Genomic DNA, 12,683 nt, shown 5'->3' with positions numbered 1-12,683 from the left:
GCCTGGCTGCTCTGCGACTCTACCTTGGTCAGTACAGGCCTATATTAGAAGTTAAGGCCCTGAAAACAAGGGATAAGTCTCATGGAGCCCAATACTAATTGGACTTTAGGAACACTTAACTAACAAAATATACAACAACTCTGGAAGTGTATGTTACAATATTTAGGAATGGATTTCATTTGTGCAGCAGTAGTTCTTTACGTGTTTCTTTGATTGGTAAGTGTGTCCATATTAGGGGAGCAATTGTTGCCATAACTCGATGAAGGAAAACCATCTCAGTATTGCTTTCAGCATTTTGCAAGCATTGTGCAAGAACAAGTTTCACAGTTTTGCGCTACTGTTAAAAGATGCCAGTCCAAATGCCAGCTACCCAGACTCTGTACAGCGCTGCGCTGCTCTCGAATTAGGTCCGCACTTTAAACAATATAAGACATAACGTTTTCTCCCTTGTAGTTAGGCGGCACGCCACTGCTTCATAGGGAGAGTTTTCTTATAGAGAAAGTTTAGTGTTTTACTTGTATGGGTTAGTGTATGACTGTTTGCCATTTGCCTTACTTGTTCACTCACTGGTGGTATGGGATAGAAATATATGCTGAGTCTTGTAAAGAATCAACTGGCTACAAGGTGGACCCTAGGTACATAGTTTGTTCTATTCTGTCCTCCACCACTTTAACGAAGTTGGCGATGCACTCGCTGAACACAGAAGGCCTCAGGTGTCTTTACGCCCAGAGACTTAAAAACTCGACATCACTACTTTGTAAAATGCAGTCTGAAGGCACATTCTTGACATGTGTCTTAAGTTGTCGTCTCATCTTCATTTTGAATACAGCTTTAAGTTTATCACCTGTTTCCATATTCAGATAAGTTGTACATATATCATAATGCCATTTTTGGCATACATATGGCTAAGTGCAACTTCATGACTATTATTTATTTTAAAAAAACGTTTTGGTGTTCTAAGGGCTTTATGTTTTTTTTTTAAAAGTCATAAAATGGGTTTTGGTACTGAAATAAGTTGCAACGATTTTAAAGTCAACTCATTTTGTACAACAATTCGCTATTGTAAGCACAAATGTCAATGAGCAGATATAATTGGAGTTCGGAATTAAAGATAAGAGTCTGGATAATGGAAGAGAAACTAATATTGCATGATAATAGTTTATCCTTTTCCTAGAAACCCTTTGTGTAATTATTGGTGTTGCTTTCTCATACGGCATGACCACCGACTACTGTATCAGATGTAAAGGTCACACACACACATCCACGAACAATGACACAGTCACTGTTCACTGTTTAGATTGGTTGGGCTATTGGATTAATCCAATAATTGATGGTCATAGAAGCTGTATTCTCTTATCTTGTGGTGGCCGCCAGAGCTGCCAGGGTCCTATAAGTAGCGGAAGGTCTGCTCTAAGTCGCTAGAGAAGGAGTTGAGCACCTCCCTTATCCGCCTGCCGACACTGAGACTGTGCCGGGTCCTCCATAGACATGAAGCTCGCCCTCTTCGCCTCGCTGCTGGCACTGGCAGTGGCCAACATAATACCAGATGGTAAGTCCTTAGGCACTTTGAGAGAAGAGTCACATCAGGGATTTCGATATAGAATTCACAAAACTGTAGGTTTCAGGGTACCCAGAGTACCCAGAGTACTGGAAAAATGGGGCTCCCCCTCATACTGTTGATTGATCTTGCTTATTCATTATTTACTGTAGCAATTTTCATTTCCCTCTAAGAATTTCCCTGCATTGCCATTTACTGCACAGAAGGTGAACCTCAGAAGCAGGACACAGGATCACAATACAGGGATTGAAAGGGATATTTGTAATACTAGAAAAACGACCAAACGGTCAGATTGCTAATGATCATTCCTTCGTAAGAACAAATGAGTCAAAATCTACCTCGAAAGCCTCCCAGCTATTTCCATGTCAGAGAGCAAAGACATAAGGGAGGAGATGCCACGGGCAGAAGTGAGGTTTGGGTCAGGTGGGAGTGCAGTAAATCTGGCGGGCAGAAAGAGGGAAGGGTCCAAAGTTGGTGATCGGGTAAGAGCAAATAGAGGCTCTGGGTGGGAGTAGAAGCCACCGCCAGCCGGATGGAACATGAGCTTGGACCGGTGTATAAACCATGCATTCATTGAATCCTAATTGCCTGGCATCAATGTCCCTGATGCTAGTATTGGTTTTCAGTCACAACTTTCTGTGTGAAACAGCTCCCAGCAGATGCTTTGACACGTTCCAATGCACACAGGCACCCACACACACACCCACACACACACCCACACACCCACACACACACACATACTAGAATTGATTGCAGAGATTAAAAGGTATAGACCTGCACCTATCATACCTACAATTGATCAACCGTAAATCCCCATGCAGTGAATGCATGTCTTCTGCTTGTCTTAACATGAGCGACCATATGTTATTCAAGCACCACACAGACCCTGTCAATGTTTTGTGGCTTCTGGGTCAGGGATCATTCGTTTCTCCTTGGAATTACAGACACTGGGCCTCATGCCGAGTTTGCAGGTCCGGAAAGAACGGTGCCTGTAAGCTTATGGGCTCTGTTGTTTCCCAACCGGCATACTACAGGTCTGCTTGCAGGAGTCACTGTGCCCGGTAGGTCAGACCCTGCTGGACACAGCGGCCATGGTAAGCAGACCGCCACAGAAGCACCAGCACCATTTTTAATGGTGCTAGTGCTTATGTGTTCCCCATACCCACAATGTCCTAAGGGACTCTACAGGAATGGGGATTAACAAAATTACTGGCGCCTAACTTCCCGGCCGCCGGGGTTGTAATACCCTGGTGTTACCTGCAAGCCAGGCGAAGGTAATTCTTTTTGGCTCTGGCGGCGAGCCGCCCTTATCACCGGCAGGGTTACCACCAGACCTGTAATGATGCCCACTTTCTTTGTATGTCTATGATTCAGGCTTTTGCTACCTTGTATTTCCAGCTCCCTGACCTTTGATGTATAACAGCACATTTTGGGTTGGGATGGCTGCATGACAGAGCATCAGCCTGTTCCTATGTATGCCAGCACAGTGCCATCTTACACTAAGTAGGGTGAGGATGGCAGGATAGGAAATTAAAGGTGTGGCTGCAATGGTGAGAAATACATTTTGTTGGTCAATCCTGTGCATTATCTGCCTTCTGGATAAAGTCTATGGACATGGCATTCACTCCAAGAAGTCAATAGTTGTTCCTACTCTATATTACTCTGATGCACAAACCCTACTTTGGTCTCAAGGTGCATGCACAGCCTCTCTGTTTCCCACTATGAGCAATGCCACGGGTAACGCTATATGGACACTCAGTTGCTTTTCTTGTTTTTTGATGTAGACCAGTCTCAGAACAAGGATGCTCAGCATTCCGGGATGTGTTTCAAAGACTACATGGACAAGCACCCGGAGGAGTACGAGAGGTTTAAGAATAAGGTGAATAAATTGCATGAAGAAAGGTCTCAACCAGATGGACAGCGGCGTGGTCCACCAGAGCATCATGAAGGCCGGTCCCACCCTAAGGAAGAAGATGGCCAGCATCACCCGAGAGACCCCAAACAGTGCCAAAAACCAGACTTCTCCAAGATGAAGAACTGCTCTGTGGACCTGGACTGTGACGAGAGGGAGAAATGCTGCAGCACCAAGGCTGGCATGAAATGCACAAAGGCCATGTTTGGTAAGCGGTCACTACTTCACCTCTCACCCTCTTCAGCATGTGTCTGCACCCCCTACCTCCTGCCCCCCCCCCCGTCCCTATGACCTCTAGTAATGGGCCTGGCTGGAGACATCCCAACTGCTATGTGAACATTGGGACATTTCACATCACCTGGCATTAGACAGAGAAACGTAGGGGGTAGCTGATCCTTCAAGGACAGATGTAGGAGCCCAGGTTCACAACATGCACTGTCCCTGTGTCTTCTTGTGGTACGGCTTTTGATTATCATGCATAGATTCCTAAGAACATAATTCTATTGGGACACAGAAGTTATCGCTCAGAAAAGGATGTAACAATTCAGGACATTACAATTACAGGGATTGTTCTCTCTGGGTGAGTTGGGTGTAGGATGAAAGTTGGGAGAGGGAGGGAGGACATTGCACGCTCTAAATACATTGCAAAATGTTCCTGTTGTGTGTTGAGCTAGCAACATCCCATGGGGTCGGGGTTGGGGATTGTTTGAACACTTGAATATTCATTGTAATCCACAAAGTCTCATCCCTATATAGTTTGCAATGATCAATCCTTCTGCTGCTGAGAGTATCATCGAGTTTGTTCCATGGATGTCTTTTCTTTAGGGACAACATAAAAGCTGCATTGTTCACTGTTTACAGGTGAAGCTGAGAATCACAAAACATGTAATTGCTCCTTCACCTCCTCATCATCAGGATATTTGCCATCCATAAATGAGGCTCAACTCTCGCAACACTGAGATTATCTTCCCCTCCACAGTGGCGTCTCCAGGCTAGGGCCAGGTGGGGACCTGCTTCCCTAACAAAATGTTGTCCCTCCCATTGTGCCCCCTCCATGCAGCAGATGTGGGCCTGGGTTGCTGTTCTGGCTGTCTCTCTATGGAGAACAAACCAGAAGGGTTGCCCTGGGACCAAAATCAGGAGGATGTTCTACGAGCACGCCCACCGCTCTACAAAGTGGCTTGCTCGGAAGGACGTGTTGCCATGGCCTGGATTGTGTGGGGCTTCGATTGTGGGAGTAAGAGGCAGTGGGCAGTTATGGGGACTCTGCTTTGGCTATTGGAGGCAGGATGCCAGTTTTGGGGATTGCAATCTTGGTGGTGGGGGGGCAGGATGCCAGGTATGGGGCTTGTGCTCTTGGTGGTGTGGGACAGGATGTCAGATACGTGGCTTATGTTCTGGGAAGTATGGGGCAGGATTCCAGTTATGAGGCTTGCACTCTGGGAGGTGGGAACAGGATTCCACCTATGGGACTTGCAATCTGGTAGGTGGGGGCAGGATTCTGGGAGGTGGTATTGGGATTCAAGCTATGGGGTTGGCGATCATGGTGGTGGTGGTGTTGGGTCATTTGAGTTTGGATTTGTGGGGCTCTGACCTACATATGGTGACTCTACCAACCATATAAGGGCATAAGCAGGGCATATGATGCTGCACTTGGCATATTATTGCAGCCCCTGCAATGCTATACATGCCATCCTGCTAAACCGTCTCTGCGATAACCTGGGTATCACTGGTCAGGCCCTGGCGTGGCTGACTTCTTTCCTTTCCGATCAACCCTCCCAGGTCCAAATTGGGTCCTTCTTCTCCTCTTTCTCTACCTGTGGTGTTCCCCAGGGGTCTAACCTCTCTCCCTGGCTGTTCAACCAATACCTGGTACTTCTTGCCCACCGCATCGCCGCTCTCTGCCCCAACTTTGAGTGCTATGCGGATGACACTCAACTCATTTTCAGGCTCCCTTCCACCACCTCTTCTCCTTCTCTCATCGCTGACTGTCTGTCTGCTATCCAGGAGTGGTGTGCCGCCAATGATCTCTGCTTTAATGCCAGTAAGACTGAGATTCTCTTCATTGGCACACCTGCTCCCTCCTTTCCAGTCACACTCTGGGCCGCCTCTCTTTTCCCTCTTCCTGGGTCATCTTCAACTCCACACTCTCCTTCTCTCCTCTCATCTCTGTCGTCTCTAGGATGTCACACTACCAACTGCACCTCCTCAGAGGTATTCGTCTTTCCTCTCCTTCTCCCGGAAGCTCACTGTCTCCAGAGCTTTGGTCCTCTCTGGGCTGGATTACTGCAACAGCCTCTTTCTAAATATGCCTGCCTCTACTCTCCGCCCTCTGCAACGCATCCAAAACAGTCCTGCAAGACTTGTCCTAGGTCTCAAGCCCAGGGTTCGTACCTCTCCAGGACTGAAATCTCTGTACTGGCTCCCAGTGAGGGCGAGGATTACGTTCAAAACCCTCTGCAATTTTCACAAGGCCTTCTGGGGCCTGGTGCTTCAATACCTTCAACACTCTCTTCCTAAATATCTTCCTTCTCGAGCTCTCGAGTTGGTGGTAGGTCTCTTTCTTCGGCTGGTGCCTCCCTCTGGCACAGCCTCTCTGCCTCCCTTAAACTTGATGAGAATCATCTGCAGTTCCTGAAGCACTTCAAGACCTTCCTCTTTGCTTCTGCTTTCTCTTCTTCAATCCCCTGCTGACCTCCTGTTTGAACCTACAACTGCACTGGATACCTGGCTACCCTCTGATCTCAGGCCAAGGTCCCCTCCCTGCCAGTTGAACGCCTGCACTGCCCCCCTGGCAACCCTTGCACTTGGGAACTGTTTCTGTATCCCTACAGCTCCTTACCAGCACTTGACACGTGTTGTCTACACTTACCCTTGCACTTGCCACCAGCTGGCCGCACTTTTTATTTATTGAGTGTCTTATTTATTTTACTGTTTATCCTAAGCACTGCACTGCCCCCTTCCACGCTCCCCCACACTTCTCCCCTTCCCCCCTCCCTGCTCCTCGACAAGTGCAGTTTGGCATAGTAAAAGCACCAGGGCTAAAATTGCCCTAGTGCTAAAAAGATAGATTGTTGATGCATTTTGCATCAGTGCAAAGTTTGCCCTAGTGCTAGTATCATTCCGCATTAGCACTAGTTTGCCCTGGTGCAAACATGTAGTGAACATGCATCTTTTTAGCACTAGGCCAATTTTGATATCCCAACTGCACTTGTCGAGGTGCAATGGTTTTTTAATGTGTCCCTGTGTTTTTAAAAATAGGGCAAACCTTGCCATAGTGCTAATACCGTGAAAACTTTGCACTTGCACCAGAGACTTAAAAAAATCACTACTTCGTAAAATGCAATCTGAAGGCACATTCTTGGCATGTGTCTTAAGTTGTCGCCTCATCTTCATTTTGAATACAGTTTTAAGTTTATCACCTGTTTCCATATTAAGATAAGTTGTATATATATCATAATTAATTTTTTGTGTACATATGGCTAAGTGCAACTTCATGAGTATTTATTTTAAAAAATGTTCTGGTATTCTAAGGGATTCATATTTTTTTAAAAAATTGCATAAAATGTGTTTTGGTACTGAAATAAGTCACAACGATGTTAAACTCAACTCATTTTGCACAACACTTCGCTATTGTAGGCACAAATGTCAAAATGAACAGATATAATTGGAGTTCGGAATGAAAGATAACAGTATGAATAATGGAAATAACTCTGTAAGAGAAACTAATATTGCATTATAATAGTTTATCCTTTTCCTAGAAACCCAGTATGTAATCATTGGTGTTGCTTTCTAATACGGCACACCCCCCGACTAGGCAAGCAGGCGTAAAGGTCACACACCCATCTACGAGCAATGACACAGTCACCGTTCATTGTTTAGATTGGTTGGGCTATTGGATTAATCCAATAATTGATGGTCATAGAAGCTGTATTCTCTTATCTTGTGGCGGCTGCCAGAGTCCTGTAAGTAGCAGAATGAGTGGGGGGTGTAAATGGTGGGGGCCCTTGAGGTTTCTCTGTGCTACCCAACGTCTCAGTGGAATTGCTCGGATGAATGTCTTTTCTTTGAACTATTCAGAGCTCAAATAGAAAATAAATGTTGACTGAGATGCTTGTAGATGAAGCTGAAAGTTGTAAGACAAGCAGTTGTCTACTGGAAACTGGAAACATGATGTCCCTCTTCCGACTCTCAACTTGAATTCTCTTTCTGCCATTCATCACTGAGGCGCGACTCATCCTTCCAGCTGCCAATATCCACCCCTAATCCCCTCTTCCATTTTCTCCTTATCAAGGTAAACACCTTTGGCAACCACATTCCTTTTCACCCTCACTCACTCCTCATCACCTCTGCAGCCCCAGTTCTTATTTAAGTTTGTTCTTCTGGGTTCCACATTTAGTTATATGCTGCAACTTCCCCAGCTGACACTCATCTTTGCTGCACCCCGGCTCCGACACAGAACTCAAGCCCTTCGCAACCCCTTGTTTTTTTGCACCAATCCTGCCTTGCATCCCTGCTGCCACTCCTTCCGCTCTCTAGCCTCCCAACAAGCAATCACTCTCCCCAGGAATTAAAAATATCACCTTTATCCAATGCGTCAAGATCCTTCTTACACAGAGGTTTCTTATCTCATAAAGTAGCTCTGATGGCCACAGTGGTATCACACACCGGGGAGTGGGCGCGGACTGGCATCAGAGCTAATCAGTGAGCCCATGATGCGGGCCTTATTTCCTGGTATGGGTGCTGAGTTACAACCCCTCGATAAGCTTCTCGCTGCTATTTTCTGTCCAGGAACAGGCAACCTTCACCCAGCCCCACACAACGCTTTCTTTCCACCCCACTAGACATACTCAGTATCCAATCCACTCACCGACTCTAGTTCCCCATGACCACTGGCCCACCTAACCTCCTGGGCTGCCACCCTTAACCGTTTCTGCTGGCCCCGTCATCATGAAGATTGCCTCCATGGATATAGAGAAGAGACTAGATATTTGCTGCCATGCAAGTGCATAGACCAGTGCTGCTGGAAAACCCTTCTCTCCTGCTTCAGGGAATGCAGAGGTTCCTGGAACTATCATTGTTGCTGCTGTCGGGCTGGATTGAGATACTCCAGCACATTATCCATGGTCTTGATCCTCAGTACCTGTCTGATTGCGTCTATCTCTACTCACTATCTCGTTCACGCTGCTCCTCCTCTGCATTCAGCCTTACTGTCCCATGCGCCTCTTTGCCCCGTCTTGCTTCCGCTCTTTCTCCCTACTCACCCTACTTCACTGGAACACGCTGCCCATCACACTCTGAAACTCTTCAAAGTTCACCTTAAACATCACCTCCTTGCTAAGGAGCGAGCAGCGCTACCTCTGCCTTATACTTCCAACCTGACCCTAACAAGTCTTCCAGTGACGCTTAATAATGTAATATTGTATATGTGCACAGTACTCCTCTTTGGTTGGAAGCCCTTGACCCATTAGGTTAATGTCCCCTTTGTTTTCGTACATATTTTATTTTCTGTTTGATATGCTGTGATATGGCATTTATAACGCGCCTGTACACAAGTGTTTGTGTTGTCCCTGGTATATGTCCCACTTTTGTTACACCCTCATAAACTGGCTCACCACATGTTCTCCTCGTTATTTTATTGGACAGGCACCCTTCGAGGGGAGGCCTTCTACATCTGTAAATGTGTTATTCTAGGTCATTTCTGATCAAAATTGACACCCCTGATCTTCAAATAAATGCAAATACAAAAACACATGTTTCGCTCGATATGAATTAATATACACTAATATAAAACAAATTAGGATTTCCTTTGCTTATTACTTGCTCTCCTTAGGAGTAAGACATAATCGGAATACACAGCACACTGCCACTATGTGCAGCACTAAATATGTAAATATGTAAGCATTTGTCTAACTATATGTATATATGCACATTCCACGCAATGTAATGCTATGCCTCCTTTTTGTTTTTCTCTCATGTGTGCCTTATCCTGCAACTAAGTTTTTACGTAATCCTATCTTCCTGCCCTCTGTTGCGCCCTGTTACCTCTGGGTTTTGCGCGCCATACTAAATAAATAAACAAACAAACAAACTTCATTTTGCACCAGGAACAATGGGGGTGTTTAGGGGAGAGGAACTGATAGCCCTTTCCTTCCTAAGGCCTGTCATTACCGGGTCATATTCATCCCCAAACCTGCACTCAGCCTCCCAGCATCCCCCAGTCCTATGTCTGTTTCCATCCTCAGCGGCTGTGCTGAGGGGCAAGGCAAGGCCAGAATGTCAGTTGCAGGAAATGCTCGCAGGTAAATCATGAATCAGTGAATGCAAATATGCAACTGACATCAACCTGCAAAAGTGGCATTTAAATACATGACTAGTGAATAAAGTATGCATTGTGCCTGGGGCACACAAAGGGGTCATTATGTTTTCGCCAGAATCCTGCCTGGAATCCTGGCGGGATACCGGCAAACTGACCCTACCGTTGATATTTCCTGATATGCCGGCATTTCCTGGAAATTCCAGGTGCCAGCATCGGCGGGATATCCCCATTCCATGGAGTCCCAAAGTACTCCATGTTGGTAATTGGGGCATTCTTTTGCTGGTGGGGGCCTGATCTACCGGCAGCTCAGGGCTGCAGGTGAATCACTGCCCCCACCGGCAAGCGTGTGTTTTCCAGGTGCGGTAAATGTGACGGTGCCATAATGACCAGCACTTTTACTGTCATTTTTACCTCACCGGGGAAACTGTAATGAGGCCCATAGTGACGGTTTATGAGTGGTGATAAAGGATAGAAGTCAATGGGGGTCATTAGGACTTGGCCAGTATCCTGCTGTTAATTCCGGTGAGTTACCGGCAAGCTGACCCTACCATTATTGGCGCCTGATATCCTGGTATTTCTGGGATATTCTGGGTGCCAGCAACAGTAGAAAATAATAATCACATGGGACTGCCTGGAGGGGATTGCCGCAATTTCCGGCACTGATTATAACTCTGCCGGTAATTGTGGAATTATTTTGCCGGCGGGGGCCTCATTTACCGGCAGCTCAGTGCTGGAGGTTAATCAGTGCCCACACCGGCAAACTTGAGTTTCCCTGCTGTGGTAAAAGGCCGGTGCTGGAATTACCAGCTCTTTTACTGTCATTTTTACTACGCCAAGGAAACTGTAATGAGGCCCAATGAGTGACAGCTGACCTGGAAAATATGTTTTGCTCTACAGGTGCTTTTACTCAGTGGTTTCCCAGCATGCTCCCTGGCCGGATATGGGAAGGACAGCAAGGGAGCATCCCAGGTAATAGACTGGTTTATATACTCTGCAATAGCCTGAGCGATTTATGATGTGCAAAATGTCCCACTACAGGCACACAGGCGACAACTGAGCTGAAATATTGACGCCATCCAGTACATTCCATGGTGGACTCCGCACTTTGCCTCACACATGCACTACTGAAGAGAATCCAGCCCTGGGATTGGTTGACGCATCAGAGTCATCTTCAGCCAATGTATTTAGGATCCAGGGGAGTATAAAATGGCGCCTCCCAGTGGAAGTGTCATTGAACGGCATGCAAAGTAAAGTCTGTCTGACCCACAAACACACTATTTTGTACAGAATCTCAGCTAGAGTGGCACTAGAAAGCACTTGGTGCAAGAGAAATAGCCTGATTATTTTCTCACAATCCTCGGTACTCATAAACTTCATCCCAAATGTGCATTTCATCCCAGACGACGCTATATCAGCATTATAGGTTTGCATGCATACAATGTGACTACTACGCCAACACAGTAGTCCCCCCCAGCTGAACACGTGGCCTCTTTCCAGTCTGTCACCGTCTTATTTCCTGTTCATATTTCTTTGCTTCGACAAAATAAGTGATCAAAAGCAGTTTTAATAAAAACCTGAAGAGCATCATTTTCAATGTGTAAATCAGCTTAAGGTGTCATCTCAGTCCTCCAACAGATATTAGAAGGAACCCCCTTGCCCCTCCTCCTTCAGTATGACCAGGAGAGGTGGAGACTGCAGGGACTACACAGAGGGGCGGGGGCTAGACCTGGTGGGCTACAGGCAAAAGGATCCCATAAGCACATGGCCCGGAGTCACGACCCTTTATGCCACCCCTGATCACTGTCTTTCTGGGACATTTTTTGATTCTGATTCTTCTCTTCTTTCAGGACATCACAAGATGGAGAAACCAGACGGCCACGTTCCTGCCGAGTCTGACAGTGGACGAGTCATCAACGATGAAGGGCAAGGACCAAGGCCTAAACGCCAAGCCATGGAAGAAGGAATCCAAGACGAGGCCGAAGGAGAATTAGTGGAAGAGAATGAGGAAGAGGAAGATGCAGAGCAAAGACCAAGAGAGAAACGGCACAACAGCGAAGAAAGCACAGAATCCAGCGAAGAAGAGGAGGATGGAGAGTCAGAGGCTGGAACTGGGGAGCAAGAGAAAGTCAGAGAAAAGAGGAGTGCAAAGGGGCAGGGTCAAGGGAAGGGGAAAGGTAAAGGAAAGGGGAAAGGAGAAGAGATGAGGAGTGAGAAAGGGAAAGAACATGCAAAAGACAATGAGCATAAAGGGAAGGGGAAGGAGAAGAGATGAGGAGTGAGAAAGGGAAAGAACATGCAAAAGACAATGAGCATAAAGGGAAGGGGAAAGGAGAAGAGATGAGGAGTGAGAAAGGGAAAGAACATGCAAAAGACAAAGAGCATAAAGGGAAGGGGAAAGGAGAAGAGATGAGGAGTGAGAAAGGGAAAGAACATGCAAAAGACAAAGAGCATAAAGGAAAGGGGAAAGGAGAAGAGATGAGGAGTGAGAAAGGGAAAGAACATGCAAAAGACAAAGAGCATAAAGGAAAGGGGAAAGGAGAAGAGATGAGGAGTGAGAAAGGGAAAGAACATGCAAAAGACAAAGAGCATAAAGGGAAGGGGAAAGGAGAGGGTAAAGGAAGAGAGAAAGGGAAAGGGCATGGGAAAGGAAAGGGCGGGGAGTGAGGAAAAGTTAAGGGGAATTAGACTGTAAAGGACATGGCAAATGGCGGAATACAACTAGGCACAGGAAGTAAAAAGGGAAAGAGGAGATTAGAAGTAAAAGAAAAGGGATTTGTAAAGGAAAGTGATAAATCAAATGAAATACTGTAGGAGTCTTGCAGAATAATGAAGAGAGCATCGCCAGAATGTTCTTATATTGCTCGCTTTAATCACACTATTCAATGTTTGCAGAA

General features: G+C 46.3%; 1 protein-coding gene across 1 annotated transcript; it reads left to right on the top strand.

Moving 5' to 3' along the window:
* The first annotated feature begins 12,057 nt into the window (after window positions 1-12,057).
* Window positions 12,058-12,453, top strand: LOC138579729 (putative uncharacterized protein DDB_G0292636). The gene has a single exon (XM_069649966.1). The coding sequence runs from the start codon at window positions 12,058-12,060 to the stop codon at window positions 12,451-12,453; it is 396 nt and encodes a 131-aa protein (XP_069506067.1).
* Window positions 12,454-12,683: the final 230 nt, after the last annotated feature.

This window comes from Ambystoma mexicanum, chromosome 3p, assembly GCF_040938575.1.
Source record: "Ambystoma mexicanum isolate Mex_15411 chromosome 3p, UKY_AmexF1_1, whole genome shotgun sequence".
Lineage (NCBI taxonomy): Eukaryota > Metazoa > Chordata > Amphibia > Caudata > Ambystomatidae > Ambystoma > Ambystoma mexicanum.
This window is presented reverse-complemented; position numbering and strand designations above follow the sequence as displayed.